Below are 19,685 nucleotides of genomic sequence, written 5' to 3'. Positions count from 1 at the left end.
CTCCTTGAGGACCAGGTTGTGTTGTATTACATTATCCTTGCGATGTGGCATAGTACCTTGGTTCAGTGTACTAACCCAATAAATCCTCTTTAAAGAAATGAATGAATCAATGAGTTTGCCCAAAGTGACCCAATTCAGGAGCAGATATCACCCTAAGGCCTGCCTGAAACAGCCATCTATTGTCCCCCTCACAGGCCTGCAGCACACAGCCTCCTCCCACTACTGCAACACTGCGTGCATTCTAACATGGGTGTCTGCACACATACCAACACACATGCATAAACACATATGTCTACCTGTATGCATGAGCAGAGGAGCCTCGTCGTTAAGCACATATCATTGCAACATTTGCTCGTAACCGTCAAGAAAACAAAGATACCCAGGTCAGAGTCCCCGAGAAGCTTCCCTGTTCATAAGGGGGATAATTCATGAATAGAAACGGTTAACATACTAGGTGATGCTTTCAACAGCAACGTGAGCTGTCTCCTAAAATGCAGGCAGAGGCTAGCACTAGGTGACTGGGACCATCAGGGGAGAGTCTGAGAAGGTGGCAATTCTTCAAAGGAAGAATTGGTCTCAATTAGCCATGTAGGAGAGAGGTCATGATAGTCAGATGTATGAACAGGATATGAAACTACAGGGTCAGGTACTTCTGGTTAATTCTGCTCAGCGGGCTGCGAGGTGCAAGATGGAAGTCATAAGGCTGAAAAGGCAGGTTGGGGCTTCCCGCTTTGAGAGTGGACTCTATCCTTGCAACCAGCATGAGGCCTGGCATATGGTAGATGTGTATTAAGTGTCTGTGGACTAATGAAAGGGACGGAGCTTGGACCCTATTCAGGCAGGAAGCAATGGGGAATCGCAGAGCTTTCCAGGCTGTGTCCTCCTGCCCTAAGTTGCCATCACCTGCTCTAGGGATGCTCCTCCCACCCGCCTCACTATAAATGCCAGTCTTTGCAGGTGGGTACAGTGCGTCCCAGAGGGGAGCCCTGATGACATAGGAGATCTTCTCAGGGTGGCGTAGGTTCCAGGAGGGGCCTCTCTGTCCCCTTCCCCCTCCGCTAGCACCCTGACATTCCCCAAGCCCCTCCCCACTTTCGATTACTCTGAGTTTTTTTCCCACCCCACTCAATCAGACCAACCTCTGCCACCTGCACTTCCTGCCTCTGCACAGTCGTTAAGGGAGGGGGACAATAGGAGAGGACATTTTTGTATCATAGTGTAACATTGTGGGGACTTCGGGGGGGGCACGATGATTCAGTTAGAGGAAGGGCTTTTACAAAAAGCCCTGCCTCAGAAAATAGCTCCACCTGCCCGGGGCGGGGGGGCTCCTGCATGGGGAGAGTAGCTGGGAGAGAGCTCCTGAGCGGGTCCCTGATGTGATCTCGCAGGGATCTGGACTCAGTGATCACCTCTGCCTCTCCCTGCTCCACACTCAGCTTCCAGGAAAGTGAAGAATCAAGCCATTAAAGTGGAATCATGATTCAGTGCTTTTCACAAAACTTGCCCTTTGACAAAGTACTTGCTGGTGTGTAATTTGTTAAGCACTCACAACAACGCTGTGGGGAAGATATTACCCCATTTTTCAGTTGCAGAAACAAAGGCCAGCGAGGTTGCAGGTCACAGAAGTAGTAAGAGGCAGGGTCTAGCCTAGAACACTTCCCAATCCAGCAAAATCTCCATCACAAATACCCCTTCCAATTTCACAACTACTGTAAGTCCCCAAGCCAAGCTGACTCTCTGCAAATTGGGGATGACCTCAGGCAGGGCCCAGATTTCTGTGTCCAGCTAGTTCTGGAGAGAGGTGGGAAGAGAGAAGCCAGGGAGAAGGAGGGTGGGCCCAGTCTGTGCCAGGGGAGGAGGGCAAGAGGGAGGAATTCTTGGTAGCCCCTTCCCACTGTGCTCCTACAATGAGCAGTACTTCGGGCCAGGGACCCGGCTCACTGTGCTGGGTAAGAAGGTTGCTCCAGGTGGGAGGGAGGATGGGCTGCCCAGCCTGGATGACCGCCTGAACCCTGGCTTTGGGGGCGTGGACGGTGGACCCTCCTGGGCTGCTCTCAGGGAAGGCTAAGTTTGTGCCCGAGTCCCCAGGGCTATGTGAACGCCGGGAAGCTGTATTTTGGCAATGGTTCCAAGCTGACTGTGCTGGGTAAGGAGGGCAGCTGGGGTCCCTGAACGCTCCCTAGGACGGGCTGGAGAGAGGTGGGCAGCTGCCCATCTTCATTTAGGGCTGTGCTCGGGGTCGGTGGGGACCTGGGCAGAGTCCGGGACGTCAGGAGCGGGCAGCGCCGGTTTTTGTCCTGGGCCTCAGGGCTGTGAGCAACGACCCTCTGTTTTTCGGCGCGGGCACCCGGCTGTCGGTGCTAGGTGAGCGGGGACGCTGCCGCCGGGGACGCGGCGGGTTTTTGCGCGGCGCTGGGGGGCCGTGACTCAGCCCCAGTACTTCGGGCCGGGCACGCGGCTCCTGGTGCTAGGTGAGCGCGGGCGGCGCGCCTCGGTTTGGGTGGGGAGCCCCGGGGCTGTGCTTTACAGGCGCCGCCCTGCCCTTCGGGGCCGGCAGCCGGCTGACCGTGGTGGGTGAGTGCCCGCGGGCCCGGCAGCGGCGGCGGGGAGGATGGAAGGCGGCGGGCGCGGGGCGGACGCGGGCACCTGGTGCGCTCGCAGCCCTGAAGCAGGGCGCTGGGGCCCGGGAGAGGGAGCGGCCTTGGGGCTTCGGGGGTTTGAGTGCGGGGCCCCTCACTGTGCTCCTATACGCAGTATTTTGGCCCAGGCACCAGGCTCACGGTCATAGGTAAGATTTGGATGTCTCCCCTCCTTCCAGCCCGGCGCCTGGGGGGGTCCCCAGAGATGGGTGGTGTGGGCTGGAACTGGGGCGCGTGGCCAGTTGTCCAGCTGGGGGTCAACTCTGCAAGGGAGGTGGGGAATATTGGGTGGGGAGGGTATTGGGTAGGGATACTCCCGGGACGGGAATTTGGACAGAGGGAAAGGGGGGGCTTCGGTCTCTTTGTTTCTGAGCTATTTAGGGACAGGGTGAGCATTGGAGAGAGAGAGGATTTATTAGGACTCTGAGAGCTGCTTGATTGGAGAAAAAGACCGAGGAGGACAGTCTGGGCTGGGGGGAGGGCAGGAGGGTGTGTAGCTGATGCAAAGGGGAAAATGGGCCGGAGGGGCAGGAATAGGCAGGGATGAGCACGGGGTGTGGCCCCCTGCAGAGCCGGCTCCTGGGAGGTGAAGATGGAGGCTTCCACCGAACAGAGGAGGAAAAGGATGACAGACAAGAGTGTGGAACAGAGAGGTGAAAGAGAAACGCGAGACAGTGAGGGAGAGAATCGAAATCAGCGGGGTTTGTTGATTTACTGTTTAGAAGTTTGGATTTAAAATTAGGTTTAAAACTCTTCCTCTCTTCCTAAGCCCCAGACCCCTGAGGGCCAGGCTGTGTGTACAGCACATGGGGGCTGGATGGGAACCTGGGCCGCTGGGTGGATTTACTCACCAAATGTACCCCTCTCATCCCCTAGCCCCAAATCTCCCTTCTCACACCATGTCTTCTAGGTTAAACAGCCAGATGGTGCAGGACATGCATTAAAATGCAGATATTTTGCTTGTGAGGTGAGGAACATTCCCAGAAGGATCTTAGGCTCTTAGTGCTGGAAAAGGACCTTAAAGGTCACCTGCTGTTGGGAGCATTGAGGCTCCAGAGGGGAGGAACCCCTCAATACGGGTATATTTACCTGGATGATTTGACAACAGCAAGCGCTGTTTGTACTTAGGCTCGTTAAGATGGAGCCAATGAGGCTCAGCTGAAGTGTGTTTTCCCGGAGGGAAGCTGGGTTCCTGTGATCAGCGGGGGTGGAGAAAAGCAGGAGACCTCAGATCCAGGTAAATCTGGGTCCCAAGCCCTGGCCCTTTAATGATCCATTACCTCGGAAAAGTGAATCTGTGTGCACAGGTCACACACCCAGGAAGCCAGCCCTGAAGTCAGATCACATCCAGGGAAATGTGAAGAGTCAGTTAGAAGAACATTTTCTCCATCTTCCAGCCTAAACTACATCTCTTTAGAATGAGGTGTCTTGCTTGTAACAGAATTGCTCAGAAACAAACAAAACAATCGATAAAAAGCAAAGAGCAGAATAACATGAATGTAGGAGGGCCCAGAAGCAATGAGGCAGCCAGATGAAAAGGCCGCAGGGGCATTAACTGGAATGCCTTCACCTGGAGCCCTGGGGGACGCCACAGACCAGAGGCTTAGTTGTAGCGAGACAGCCGGGAGCCGAAGTTGCTCTGATGGTGTCAGATGCCTATTTAGGAAGCTTGCTGGTAGGGAAAAGTAGAATACGTGGAATCAAAGGGGCAAAGAAGGTTGAAGATGCCTGCATTTGAATCACAGGGAGATGGCTATCCATCTGAGCTGAGGAAACTCAGGGGTACCTGGAGGCAGAGGAATGGCTAGGATGACCTTCTGAGGCAGCAGAAAGAAAGAAAACCTCCCGTTCTCACGAGCACACCCTAATACAAAAGGCTGCCCTCACACGAGTGCCCCCAAATATGCCATCTGTATATTGTCATCTGAAGAAAAACCCCCAACCCCAAAATGACCCCCTTAGCCCCAAATCCCCTTTACTCCTCGGCCGCTCAGACTCACATACAAGTAACCCAGCTGGGGGCAGGGGCTTTCTGAATCCTTATATCATTTCATCTCCACCCCCGCTCCGGACAGTTGGTGTTGGGATTCTCCCGTCACAAGCAGGAAAAATGATGCAGAGACATTGAGAGACTGTCTAAAGCCATGTTGATGGCAAAGTCAGTTCCAAGCTTTGAATTCCGTTATTCTGCTTCCAATCCAGTGCTCTATTTAAATAACTACTACATATTGTGGGGAGAAAAAGACAGGTAAGCTTTTCTTGACAGATAAGAAATCAAATAAGGTGAAAGAAGAGACATTACTCAGAATGTTGGGCAGTGCCATTTGTAAGGCCACCTTAGGGACTGGGGACACAGGGGACAGGCCTGTCGTAGGGTCAATACAAAGGCCAGGCAGGCCGAGGGAGAACAATCACAGAGGAGCGGGTGGTGACCCCCAAACAAACAACCAGGACCTACTACTACGTAATTTCCTTTTACGATGACCCCGTGGCCCCCTTCCCTGTGCCCCCGACTCACACGCACAGGCGCAGCCCTACCACACCCAGCCAGCTCTCCGGCCACCCCTGCTCCCAACCCCTCTCCCTTCCAGACGACCTGAGCAAGGTGACCCCACCCAAGGTGGCTGTGTTCGAACCGTCAGAAGCTGAGATCTCCCGGACCCAGAAGGCCACGCTCGTGTGCCTGGCCACGGGCTTCTACCCCGACCACGTGGAGCTGAGCTGGTGGGTGAACGGGAAGCAGGTCAAGACAGGGGTCAGCACGGACCCTCAGCCCCACAAGGAGGACCCCAGCCGCAGTGACTCCAGCTACTGTCTGAGCAGCCGGCTGAGGGTCTCCGCCCCCTTCTGGTACAACCCTCGCAACCTCTTCCGCTGCCAAGTCTGGTTCCACGGGGTCTCGGACGAGGACGAGTGGAAGCAGGACGGGCCCAAACCCGTCACCCAGAACATCAGTGCCGAGGTCTGGGGCCGAGCAGGTGAGCCGCTCCGGCAGGGTTCAGCAAGGAGGGAGGCAGAGCAGACAAAGGGGGAGATCCAGGGGGGAGAGCAGAGAGACTAGATGCAGAATAAAGGGGAGGGTGTGGGAAGCCCACCGTGAGGGAGGACAGGGCACCTCGGGCTAATTCCTCCCCCAGATCCCAGATCGTCAGCCCAACTCAGCTGTGCTGAAAGGTCCCCCTCCCTACCCGCCTGCACAGCTCAGGGTCTGAGCAGTGGGTCCTCATCCCCTTCAGTGCTGCCATGTTCCGTGACCTTCAAGGATGCTGTGGCCACATCGCCAAAACAGAAGGAAGGTGGTGCTAGGACTCTGACCAGAGGCTGCCCTGAGCCTGGGAGTCTGGCTTAGTTTTTTATTTTTCTTGATTTTTTTGAAAGCAGCTCAAAATACCACACATTTGTTATTGTATAGTTTTGATGGGTCAGGAATTTGGGCATAACTTAGCTGGCTCGTCTTCCTCAAGAGGCTGCAATCAGGTGTCAGCCAAAGCCGGAGTCTTATCTGAAGGCTCAAGTGGGGAAGGATCCACTTCCAAGCTCACATGGTTGTTGGCAAGAGTTAGCACCTTGCCAGCTATTGGACTGAGGAAGGCTGGCTTAGTTTTGAATCTGCTTTTGAAGATGGACTCTCTCATCCATTTCCCTCCCCCTTTTTTCTTTCAGACTGTGGCTTCACCTCGGGTAAGTGGCCCTCTGCTCCTTTGTCTCCATCTCCCATGGTCTTTGCTCTGGAACCAGAGAATGCAAAACCCATGGACCCTGGTGGGGCATGGAAGGGGGGGTGGTGCGTGGGCAAGGAGACCAGAGATCCCTGCTCACAGGTACCTACCTGCTCTCCCTTCCTGCCAACAGTGTCCTATCAGCAAGGGGTCCTGTCTGCCACCATCCTCTATGAGATCCTGCTGGGGAAGGCCACCCTCTATGCTGTGCTGGTCAGCGCCCTGGTGCTGATGGCCATGGTAAGGAGGAGGGCAGGGTGGGACAGGTGATTGAAGGGAGAGGGTGGAATATCATGTAGGGTAACTGAGGGGGTCTCAGAGTCATGTCCTGACACCTCAATGGAGTTATAGTGGGGCAGCCATACTGGGGAGAAAGTCTGAGATCATCGCAGAATGTAGCTTTAGAGGATGGGGAGAATCAACTAGTTCTACCCAAAATCAGGCCCTAGACTCAGCTTCCTCTGACCCACTCCTACTGTTCGGTGGCCTCTGGCACCCTGACAATGTCCTCTTCTCCTCAGGTTAAGAAAAAGGATTCCTGAGACCAGCTCCAAAAGTGCATTATCCTCACCTTGGATGCTCCTTAACATGTTTCCAGTCTGTGTTCCTCAAGAATTTCTCTCTCTACACCTTTTATCTCCTTCCTACACGGATATCTGTCCCTTCTCTCAGCTTCCCTGCAGATTGAGCTCCTCACCACTGAATCTGAAACTGACTAAAGCAATAAAAGTGTCATGGTGGGCTTGACTGTGTCCCAGGAGTGTCTATGGAGTTCTGCCCTTCCCTGTTCTACCTCTGATTTAGGGAAATCACCACCCCTCAGGCATACAGAGTGATGGACCCTCCTCTCTGACCAATGCTGATTCCTCCTGTTCATCCTGATGGAGGATGGACCCCATGGTCCACACCTGGGTATTCTGGGCCCCAGTGGGTAGGGTTAGTTTGAAGGGCAAGGAGCTGGACTCTGGAAAACCTGCATATTGATGGCATAAGGATGAATGGAGGTGAACCGTAACCCCCAGCTCAGAGCTGGACGGAGGACAGGGCGACCTGTAGGTTAGAATGTCTGATCATTTCTCAATTCCAGATTCAAGTTTCACTTCTTACGCATTTCGAGTGTATCTGTGTTGGTTCTTAACACTTGCGTCTTGTGTGGTTTCAGAATTTGGGCATAAGATTTAGTTCTACTTTGCCTAAGTTAGAATCCTAAAGAAGCCATAGAGTTGAAAACACTGCAGTGTGAAACCTGGAGATTTCACGGAGGTGAGGCACATAGGGTCAGGCCCTGGGGAGGAATGGAGAAGGGGAGCAGGGTCCACTGGGAGCTGGGGGCTGCACCTGAGTGTCTCTTCCAACTTGATGGGATGGAGACCAGGCTCACCCCAAATGTAGTGTGTTGAGTGTACCCACTTGGGTGGAGATGGTTCTCTTACTGAGGTAAATGCTACTGCAGGTTACAATCACTGTGGTAGAACACTGCACCCAGAGAGGAGAGGAATGCCATCAGGGGACAGAAGACGGACCAGTGAGAGAGGCTCTGGGTAAGTTAGTTGAGGCAGAACGTTGGGGGTGAGAAAGCAGTTCTGAAAGCTGGGAGAGGGTGGGAAAAGTGGAGTCCTTATAGCCTGCTTTGTTCCAGGATTCGGGCTGGGCACTGGCACACGTGTTGTCCCAGCCAATCCCCACAATGATCCCAGAAGCAGGTGTTTTTCTCCCAACTTCATAGGTGAAGAAACCATAGTTCATAGATCAAATGACTGGTAAGCTGTGAAACTGTGGCACATTCTTCTGAAGGTGGCAATTCAGGAAGTTTTTCCCAAGTTGTGACCAAGAAGTTGTGATTGGTCACAAAATCGCTGGGTGACCTTAGAGCAGCTGCTCCCAAAGTCTGGGCCGGGACCTATAGCAACAGACTGAGGACACCTCGATTCCTGAGTGTATTTGTTTCCCAGTGGCGCTGTAACAAAGACCTGATGGTTTAAAGCAATAGAAATGTATTCTCTCACAGTTCTGGGGGGCAAAAGTCAAAATCAAGGTGTTGGCAGGGCCACGGTCACTTCCAAAGTTCTAAGGAAGAATCCTTCCTTGCTTCTTCCCATTTCTGATGGCTCCTGGCCTCCTTGGCTCATGGCGGCATCACCCCAACCTTCTATTTCTGTCTTCATGTCTCCTTCTTCCCCGTATCTCTGTGTGTAAGCTTCCTTCTCCTTTCTCTTGCCAAGACCCAAGTCATTGGATTTAGGGCACACTCTAAATTCAGAAGGAAATCATCCCAAGATTCTTAACAAATTATATCTGCAAAGATCTTATTTCCAAATTAGGTCACAGTCTGAGGCTCTAGGTGGGCGTGAATTTGGGGTGACATTATTCATCCCACTACACTGCGTATCAGGAGTGGGAGATGAAGGGTTCTCTGGACCCAGCTCACACAGGCCAGGAAAGGACATGGCCCAGGGGAGGGATGGCCTGGGAAACTTATCACATGCCCATAATTTCCCATCAGTCATGAGTATCTCAAGATTTCTCAAACTGCAGAGTTTTTTTTACTTGTTGCTGTTGTTGTGTATTTGTTTTGGTAATGACTAAAGAATCCCCAAACAAAGGAGACTGAGTTTAGACTCTAGACCAGCACCCACAAAAGCAACCCCTCCCATTCTTTAGACATGTGTGGTGGTTCCTCACAAGGGTGGGACAGGGAGATAAGCAGCTAAAGAGACAAGCAAATGCCTCAGAGGGAATAAGGCATGGACCAGAAGGAACGAACCAAGCAGGGAGTGTTGGAGCCAAGGGTTTGTGCAAGCAGAGCTGTGAGGAGGGTCGGGGTGGAGGCGGGGAGAGGAGGGTCTGTGGGCTTGGTGGCTGCCATCTTTGGGGTGCTAAAAGCAGAGGCATTAGCAGGTGGGAGGATGTGGGGGGGAGTTGCTGGTGGCACCTGGGGTTTGTCAAGGTGAGGAACGAAGGAACGAATGTCCCCTGGAGGATGGATGACTTTGTGTATGTCACCTTCTCACTCCTGGAAACATAATAGAGATGAAGAAACTCCATTTGGTCTCCACCCTACCTTGACCCAGGGAGGCCCCTCTTCCCAAATCTTTACAGCCCTTTCCTTGTCTCTCTCAGAGAGCACTGCCCCCAACATTCAATTCACAGGCACTGGGAAGTTAATTTCTTCTGCCTCTGCCTTTTTCTCTAGAATCTAAATAGATCCTTCTGGACCAATTCTAGCCAACCCGTCCATTCTTCCTCAGGTGAAACTGAGCAAAGATGGATTAGATAAAGGGCAATCATATCGTTTATTATGCGAATGAGGATACTATTGAGGGTGAAAGATAAGATGCTGGCAGAGGAAGGGTAAGCCAGGGTTGTCCTGGCAAACCAGGACACATAGTCGCTCCAATTAAAGGGGCTCAGAGGGAGTTTCTGAGACCAGAGTCACTCCTGGAATGGGAAACACTAAAGCAATTCCTCATTGACCTGTGCCTGTCGACCTATCCCAGTCTCTAGGCTAATCCAAACTTCATCCCATTAAGGAGATCTGTGGGCAGAATGTAGTACAGGAGCAAAGTGTGCTTACTGATTGAAGAGACTCAGAAGCCAAGCATCTCTAGAAGAATGCCTGTGGTCCCCCAAGTTCTCACCATTCCAAGGGGCACAGCTCGATCCCCCCATGGGTAGCTCTCCAGGAGAGGAACCTCAACCCTGTGATCTTTAGAGATTTACTCAGAAATTAGGAGGGGAAAGGAAGCATCCAGCTGGTCATGTTGGGTGACATCCTGGTGGGGAGAATGGGACTCCTGTGGGGAAGGGCTGTTTGAGTCACTGTCACTTGGCCGGAAGAAGAATGTTCCTATCAGCACCAGGATCTAGTAAAGACCTGCAGCCTTTCCTACCGCCCCGGGGGTGGAGGGACAGGACAGGCTACGTAAGGTTGGGTAGTAAGGATGCCAGGGATGGGGCAGGTAGAGGACATTGAGACCATCCAAGAGACAAAGACTTTTTCTCTCTTAAGTAAATGACTAGGGACGAGTAAGGAAGAGAAAAAAGAAAAAAAGGATTTTAGAACAAGAGAGGTCGGGATAAGAACAACGGATCTTGACAGATACTAATACTCGCGTTTCCTGCCCTGAGCCATTTCCCTGTTTTGCTTCCTCCCTAGTGACCCAGAGAAGGGGAGCCTGGCTTCAGCCCCTCACAGTGTGTGTGACACACAGCCACAACGGTCCTGTACAGGAAGAGCCTCCTGAGGTTGACCTGCTTAGCGATGGGTGTGGGAAGGGAAGATTGGTACTTGCGACCTCTCTGGAAGCTATATGTGTACAAGGAAAACACACTCATGCCTCGGTGTATTACATTTAGGGATTAGGAGATGCTGATGTAAATCAAGAAATGGCTAAAGACCCCAGGTCAGTTCTTAGCATTGCACTAACCTATGGATGAATCTGTCATCTGCAATCCCCCTGACCTCTTTTTTTTTTTTTAATTCAGTATTTTCATTTATTTATTCATTTATTCATTTATTTTTGGCTGTGTTGGGTCTTTGTTGCTGTGTGCCAGCTTTCTCTAGTTGCGGTGAGCGGGGGCTACTCTTCATTGCGGTGTGCTGGCTTCTCATTGTCATGGCTTCTCTTGTTGCAGAGCACGGGCTCTAGGCACGCAGGCTTCAGTAGTTGTGGCACGTGGGCTCAGTAGTTGTGGCTTGCAGGCTCTAGAGCTCAGGCTCAGTAGTTGTGGCACACGGGCTTAGTTGCTCCGCGGCATGTGGGATCTTCCCGGACCAGGGTTCGAACTCGTGTCCCCTGCATTGGCAGGCGGATTCTTAACCACTGCACCACCAGGGAAGCCCCCTTGACCTCTTCTTAAACTTTCATCACCAAGTTCCCTTTTTCCATGTCCATGGAAATTGCCCTGTAGCTATATAAGAAGACTCACAGTATAGAAGGCTACCAAGCCTGGGCAACAATTGTAACTACAGTTCATTCTCATTACTTGTGGCAGACTCCCATAGTTTCCAGAAAGGTGATCTCTGGGCCTTGAGACCCCATAATGTGAGACGTCATACACCCCCTCCTGGCCCCCAAAATAAAGCATTTCCTGCCTCAGTCTAAGGTTGGATATCCTCCCCTCCCATCCTGAGTACTTGCTCCTCTTTTGCTGCTTGTGGATCTGAAATCCCTGGGTTCTTAGCACACCACACTCTCTGGCTCTCCTGGGGATTTATTGTGACAGTACTTGGTTGTGTCCTGAATCGCCACCCTGCAACAAATGACGTAGTCTCTGCTCACCACCCCACCCCACCCCCAAGGTCCCAGCTGCATGTCTTTTCTCCTCCATCTCCATGTCTTTTCTCCTCCATCTCCATCTATTGTTGCACTTGGACTCCTCGGAGGGCTTCTTGGGGAAATGGATGAGTGGATGGATCTGTACGTCAGCAAATAGAGCTGAAAGTGAGCCAACAACTGTGACTATTTTCACAGAAGTTTTGTCTAACTTAGCTCAGCTCTCCTCTGTGAGTGTGACGGTGGTCTAGACAGAAAGACTGCACGCCAGGGCTTCCCGTGGTTCCATCCCCTGCCGCATCCTGACCAGATTCGCTGACATAAGGAAGTGGGTTTTATAATAGTGACCTGATGGTGGTCCTGGGCGTGACCCCACCTGCCCACGTTCTAGGCCACTCCAGTGGTTACAGCTCAGCCCTTTTACCCTCACTCCCACCATGGGTCTTGACCTTGACTGGATCTTGGACCATAGACACTCTGGGTGGTAAAGAAGCATAAATGTCAGAGTCTTGAATCCCCCCAGTTATCCTTGATTTGTCCTGGGACAGAGAACTCTCAACCTGTCTGGGTAGGCCACTTCGTCACTGAACAGTGCTGTGAAGAAATCTGTCCTCTTTAGGTTTCATAACTCTCGCTGTAGTGCTGAGCACTGGTCATAATTATATGCCTGTGAGAGTCCCTCTTAAGACAGCTAGCATGCCCACCTCTACTTGAGTCCACAAAGCTATGAGAGACAGAACAAGCAGAATCTTTAAAAGCTTGAGTTTGCAAAATGGAAAAAGTATGCAGTAGATAGATGAGAACATTATGCCAACAGAGAATATGGACTTTAAAGCCAGAGAGACATAGTTTCAAGCCTTAGATCTGCCCTTATCAGCTGTGTGATCTTCGGTAAGTGACCACCTCTGAGACTCGGCTTTCCTGCCTGCAAAATGGGCTCAATTACAACCCCGACTTCGTAAGGTGGTTTTGTCTTATTTAGTCTACACAACATATAAAGCTGTGATCACAGTGTCAATAATATTAGCTACTATTATGATAATTATTACCAGTCTAAAGATTTATTTTTCAAGCTAAACATTTACAGTTCTCTCAATTTTTGCCTCATATGGCACAGTTTTGAGCACTCCTACTCTCCAAAGCCCAGCCACTCTCTTCTGAAACGTTTACATTTGTTTTTTGGTTTTTGTTTTTAATAAATTTATTTATTTTTGGCCACGTTGGGTCTTCATTGCTCCGCGAGGCCTTTCTCTAGTTACGGCGAGTGGGGGCTACTCTTCGTTGCGGTGTGCGGGCTTCTCATTGCAGTGGCTTCTCTTGTTGCAGAGCATGGGCTCTAGGCGCGTGGGCTCAGTACTTGTGGCTCGTGGGCTCAGTACTTGTGGCTCGCGGGCTCTAGGGTGCAGGCTCAGTAGCTGTGGCGCACGAGCTTAGCTGCTCCGCGGCATGTGGGATCTTCCTGGACCAGGGCTCAAACCCGTGTCCCCTGCATTAGCAGGAGGATTCTTAACCACTGCACCACCAGGGAAGCCTCTACGTTTGTTTTTAATCCTCCTACTTTTCTAAAAGTGTGCTATTCTGACCTACAGAGGGGAAGAGAGAGCTTGGCTTCCTGTTCTCGATGCCTTCTGCTTTGGTCCCATGAGGGCAACTCTTCAGTGTCTGGACCCACATCATCCTATTGACTCACAGAGCTCACTTTTGACTCAAACCCTGGGTCTTCTCCACATGCACTGCTTGTGAGCACATAGTCCCCTTCCTGTGTTCAGACAGTTGGTTTCCTCTCTTTGGGGGGTGGTGGCAGGGTGGCAGGGCGTACTTCTTTAATATTATCATGTTTCTTCAGCTCATCTCTCCAGCTCTCTAGTTTCTGCAGAATTCTAACTCTGTGGTTCATCATAGTTACCTCCCCATCCTCAGGCCATCTCGGATCTGATCATTGTGCCTTATTTATCTTTATATAAGTGGTTCATAAAATTCATAGCAAGATCACCACTCAACATACAGCCCACGTTCCCCTAAGCTTCACCTGAGATCCACGAGCTGCTAAAACACAGGGCATTGGCTTCTGGTCCTCCGCTGTCCACAGCTGCATAGCTCGGAACAATTTTTCATCTCTGGGCTGCTATCTCCTCCTCTGCGAAGTGAGGAGACTGGGTAAAGTGATCTCTAAGGAATCGTCAGGCTCTGCTCTCCAGATTCAGTGATTCAAAGTCTGCAGGCCCCAGATCACCACGCGGAAGGTAGCTCGGGGAACCTAAGCTCTTCCCAGACACAAACCATTCCCACCCGTGACACAGTCTCAGAGGCTGTCTGTAGTGTAAGGGGGTCAGTGTTGACCCCGGAATCCCACAGTTCACAAGAGGCACCTGGAGCCCTGGCACCTGGAAAGAGGGCCAGGGCCTTGAATGAGGAGGGGAAAATAGTGTTGAAAGGAGAATGGCCTTGAATCAAAGGCCAGGAAGTAAAGAGCAGCGGGTTGGGGTGTTTCAGAAGACAGCTGGGGGAGAGATGGGGTGCCCGAGCCCAGTGCTGGCTGTCAAGCTGTTTATCTCTGAGTCACATCAGCACCAGTAGCAACAGCAACGCACCTGCCCCTGCACCATCTCGGGGACTCACAACAGGATGTGGTTTGACATTTACCAGGTCCTGCCTCTGGGGCGCCTGTGAAAGTCCCTCCTGCCCCCCACCTTCTGAGCTCCGTGAACGCCAGGCTCACCACATCCTGTCCCAACTTCTTCCCATGCTGTCCTTTCTACCTGGGCCTCCAGTGAGCGCCCTGGCAGTGGAAATAGAACTACAGAGGGAGAGGCAAAGGTCTCTGGATCCAGGCACCTCAGCTAAACGTGCAGACCACCCACCCCCCAACACAACTCCCTCACCTGCTGGAGGTTACGCCCAAGCTCAGAGGCTGCAGGGAGTACCTTGGGGACGGTGAAGAATGCAGAACAGCTGCAATAACTGCTGTGACCCCATTGGGGTCCCTTCTGGCCCCACGTCATTCAGGCAACTCCCTCCCCCCATCTGCCTCTAAGCACCCTCCCCCCAACCTCGACACATACATAGCCTCCCACTTCCTTCCACTCATCTAATGAGTGGGTACTAATGAGTCACAGGAAAGGGAGCCCTAGATCATCAGTAGACTGAGAAACGGACAGTCGCTGGATGTCTGAGCTGGTGTCTGTGTGCTGTAGTGACTGGGTTTCTCTAAGTATCATCCCAACCACTAAGGCCTGTGAAGTCTGTGTGATGGGCAAGGTCTATCTCATCTGGGCAAGAGGAGGAGGGAGAACACAGTGCAGAGAGAATAGAAAAGCACACAGCCAGAATAAACACCTCAAAGGAGGGAACAGGAAACGACAGGATAGGTAACAGGGCAAATCTGCTTTGCAGCAGCTCAAAGGGCCATAGTATCCTCAGCTCAAAGTGTATAATCCTGGACACAACTATGAAGTCACCCAACTTTAATATTGCCAGCTTCCCAACCTGGGCATTCCCCATCTTCCTCAAGCTGCCTAGAGGCCCCAGGGTCTCTCCCTATAAATCCCATGAGTAGCTAAGATCCAGATGTGAAGCCCCAGATCTTCCACGTGACGGTGGCCAGGGAATGACATGTATGGGAAGAATTGTCCGGGCACACCTACAAAGTCAGAGCCAAGAACAGGGTGTTAGAAGGTCTCCTGGAAAAGAGACAGCCTCGTCTCTCCAAAGGGGTGAGTGAGATTGATGGATTCCTGGCAAGAGATAACATTTCTGAGCAGTATCTGCCATCCTGAGCTGGTTTCCTTTGTCTCCTGAGATGACGATGATTGTAGATTTCGGATTCCCAGACGCTATGGAAGCAGTTAGGGGAATAGGATTCTTATTCATGAATAGGGTAGATATCCTGGCGGATAGTAACTTGTTTTGATGAATTTAGATGGCTTTCAAGCCTCGCCTTAACTAGCCTCCCCTTACCTATTAACGCCCTCCTGTCTCTATTGCCTTGTGCAATGATCAGGACTGTTTCCTCACTGCTTTTCTGGAACTTTCAATATTGATGGAGATCTCCACATTTCTATTCAAACTGACTCTCCTGCTGGGAATGTCATTTTTCTTATCTAAATACTAGCCTCCCCCAAACTCAACATCGTTAAAATTCTATCTCCTGCTGAAGTTTTCTAGAACTTTTCTGAATTTCTTACAGGAATGAAAACTCTGTTTTAACTCTCCTACCAACTTCTCTTGAATAGTCGTGAGTCCCTGGAAAACACCTCTGTTAAGAAGGATTCTGGAGGGCTTCCCTGGTGGCGCAGTGGTTGGGAGTCTGCCTGCCAATGCAGGGGACGCGGGTTCGAGCCCTGGTCTGGGAGGATCCCACATGCCGCGGAGCAACTGGGCCCATGAGCCACAATTACTGAGCCTGCGCGTCTGGAGCCTGTGCTCGTCACCGAGAGACCGTGATAGTGAGAGGCCCGCGCACCGCGATGAAGAGTGGCCCCCGCTTGCCACAACTAGAGAAAGCCCTTGCACAGAAACGAAGACCCAACACAGCCATACATACATACATACATACATACATAAAAAGAATGTAAGCAGACAAGAATAGCATTAAAAAAATTTAAAAAAAAATTTTAAAAAGGGTTTTTTTTTTTAAAAAAAAGAAGGATTCTGGGACTGCATAAATCCCCAACAGAAAAGATTAATATCTGAACAAGCAGAAGGTAGGGTACAAGTTTCATGGGTTTGCCATCGAAGTACACTTAGCATTTTTAAATAATTACTACAGAGTTTAAATTTAATTATTTTTAAAAAACAAGTCTTTCTTTTGGATAAGTTGTAATCCAAATATCTTGTAAACTTGGAGAGGAAAATAATATCTGTTGAAAATTAGACCCTGTAATAGGGCTTTATAACATAAATACCATCTAATTTAACACATTTAATGATCCAATAAGAAAGGTTTCACAGGTGAGGAAAATGAGTTCTAGAGAGATTGGATAATTAGCCCAAGGTCATTAGAGCTAGTAAATTTAAACTCAAAAACCAAGTGCCTTAAAAATATAGAGACAGTAAAAGATCAGTGGTTACCAGGGTTTGCAGGGAAAGAGGAGAGAAATTAGTAGGTGAAGCCCAGGGCATTTGTAAGGCAGTGAAACTATTCTGCATGACACTGTAATGGTTAATACAAGACATGATACATTTGTCAAATACCACAGAAATGTACAATGCAATGAGTAAATTTTCATGTAAACCATGGACTTTTGTTAATAATAATATATTAATATTTGTTCAATAATAAACATACCACACCCATGTAAGATGTTAATAATAGGGTAGGCTGGGGAGGAAAGGGACATATATGAGAACTTTATTATCTGCTCAATTTTTATCCTAATCTAAAACTGTTCTAAATATTAAAATCTATTAATTAAAAATAACCTGTTTCAGGGAGAGATCTGTTTCCACTTATATTCAATAACCAGCTAACATCCAAACATTAGCTTAAGATGCTGTTTACTACTAAATGTGAACAAAAGTTGAGTTGTAAATGCATCTTTATTTCCATGGTTTTAGCATTGCTGATCGACTTAGCAAATTTAAATCTTCACACACGGAAAAATAAAAAAACAAACCAAGTGCCTTGATTTTTTTCTGCAATTTCTATTTTTTATTCTTTTTATTGAAGTATAGTTGATTTACAGTGTTGTGTTAATTTCTGGTATACAGCAAAGTGATTAGTTATACATATATACATATCCTTTTTCATATTTACAGAATATTGAATATAGTTCCCTGAGCTATACAGTAGGACCTTGTTGTTTATCCTTTTTATATGTAGTAGTGTGTATCTGTGAATCTCAAACTCCAAGTGCCTTGATTAAACCATGTTGTGACCATGCCCAGCACCGTCTTGAGTGTATTTCACTTTTCCTTTTAATCCCTGTGATGGCTCAGAGTGTCCAGCACGTATAGCTGCTTAATACATGGTAGACCTTAAAGTGCAACAAGGACCCTTGGGCATTATTCAATACTGTCTTGATCGCTTTGTGTCTCTGTCTCAGATTTTGTGCTGCAGATTAAATGATTCTGAAAGTAAACAAATGTCTGAATTGTCCTAAATGAAATGATGCCAGGAACAGAGTATTTTAAGACTTCTTGTGCCCCCTCGTGGAACAGAAGGGACATTAGACAAGAAAATCTTTTTAGGAATGAGGAGGAGGAGGGAGGGATGAGGGGCTGAGGGATGAGGAAGGTGCTCAGTTGCCAAGGTAACCATGGTATCTCTTTCCAGCCATCCTCATAAGTTTTGACTCTCCTTCATTTCCATCCAAGTAATTTCTCTTTTTTAGGGTTTTGCCATTACATATCCTGTCTCTTGTATCTCTTTCATCACCATCTGCTTCTCTGCTCCCTTCTTTGCCATAAGGCGAGGGATGAGACACAGTAGAACAGGACTAAAAAAAATCTAGAACCCGAAACAATAATCAACATTCCTAAGTGCACATTTCTGATACTAACAAAGCCACACTTGTAGCCTCTATGAATTAACACCTTGCTCCTTCCCTGGCTCAAAGCCTCATCCAAGCCTCCAAAAGACGTCTAGTCTCTTCAGAAAGAGCAAGGACAGGAGACTTTCCAGGTGATGAAAATTAACTAATTAAATAACCCTAGTTGGCATCCTCATATTTGCTCACCAGTCCTCCATCACATCACATATCACTGCGGGTGCATCCTGCCCCTCTCATCAGCATCTGCACGACCTCAGTCCCCAGTGTAGACCCACGGGAACGTGAGAGAATAGGGTGTTGGGCAAGGTATAGCACACTTCGAGGGCTGGAGTATGATAGCCTAGGACTAGACATCCACCCATCGGGAACTTGACTCTGCATACGCGGTTCACAGGTTCTACACACATAAATTCTTTTGTTCTCCCTAAGAATGTAGGGAAGGTCTTTTGGAGTGTCTGGCTTGATTCAGTTGCCCTCACGTCGGCTGACAGTCAGAAAGCCGGTGACAAACGTCCTCTGCCCAGCCCCTGAATGAGGGCTCCTGGAGCAGGTGGTGAGGACTTGGGAGAGGCTGGGGTTTCTGCACAGATGTCTGCCCTACCCAGCTCAGTGTGAGACTCCAGGCGCAGAGGTAGAAGCCAGAGTCACTGAGCAGGAGCTTCTTAGAACTCAGGATGAACAGGTCGTCCTGGGGCCTGGAGGCTTCGAAGTTCTGGGGCTCCTCAGGGTCTATCTGGCCAACACCAACGGAGTAGAAGAGCAGCTGGAGGGTCCCTCCTGCCACCTGCCGGTACCAGTACAGGTTGGGGCTTGATGCCCCCTTCACAGTACACTCCAGGGAGAGCGGGCTGCCTGCAGGCTGCACCCTGATAAGTGGCCATTGACGGATGGTCTGAGCTCTGACACCTGCGGGAAGCATAAAAGGCCATTTAGAGGGAAGAACCCCAGCCCAGCTCACCTTCCATCCTGAGAGAGGGCTGGCTCAAACTCTTCCATGACTCAGGCATATGGGAGCCATCGAGGGGAGTAGACTGGGAAGGCCAAGGGTGCAGAGGGTCAATGGGCAACGGGAGACCAAACTCCTTCCTGGGGATTGAGGAAACCAAGACGCAGCACACCCGCCACTAAGATTAAACTCCCATATTCATTCCAGACCATTGAAGGAATGCACCAAAGAGAGTAAACCAATAGCTGAGACTCCAGATTCAGAGAGTTGTGGTGAGGTTTTGAGAGGAGGACCCACCTAAGAAAGTGCCCAGGAGAAGGGCAAGGAGACAGCAGGGCATAGCTCCAGCCCGCCTTCAGTTCAGCTAGTGTGGCCGACACCTTCTCCTCTGGGTCCAGAGATGGCCAGGCTCCTCCCACACGGAGATCACAAAGTAGAGCATGTATCTCCTCAAACTGGGGAGGAAATGAGGCTTGTCTTTTCTTAAGTGTGTGATGAATCATCCCATCCTCCCTGGGAACCAGCTTTACCCTGCACTAGTTATCTTTATTGAAATCCCTCTGAAGTCCTGGTATGTAAATATATTTCATGACTCATTATTTACCTGTAAACAA

The 19,685-nt window shown here is 50.0% G+C and overlaps 2 gene segments (V, D, J or C); one reads left to right on the top strand and one right to left on the bottom strand.

Moving 5' to 3' along the window:
* The first annotated feature begins 1,907 nt into the window (after positions 1-1,907).
* Positions 1,908-7,068, top strand: LOC132372224 (T cell receptor beta constant 1-like). The segment is given in 6 exon segments: positions 1,908-1,949; positions 2,365-2,471; positions 5,231-5,617; positions 6,303-6,320; positions 6,492-6,598; positions 6,880-7,068. Coding segments are annotated over 6 exon segments (682 nt in total).
* An 11,532-nt stretch (positions 7,069-18,600) lies between these two features.
* Positions 18,601-19,411, bottom strand: LOC132372223 (T cell receptor beta variable 30-like). The segment is given in 2 exon segments: positions 18,601-19,031; positions 19,369-19,411. Coding segments are annotated over 2 exon segments (474 nt in total).
* Positions 19,412-19,685: the final 274 nt, after the last annotated feature.

Source organism: Balaenoptera ricei, chromosome 9 (genome assembly GCF_028023285.1).
Source record: "Balaenoptera ricei isolate mBalRic1 chromosome 9, mBalRic1.hap2, whole genome shotgun sequence".
Taxonomy (NCBI): Eukaryota; Metazoa; Chordata; class Mammalia; order Artiodactyla; family Balaenopteridae; genus Balaenoptera; species Balaenoptera ricei.
Note: the sequence above shows the minus strand (reverse complement) of the source record. Positions and strands in the feature narration are given on the sequence as shown.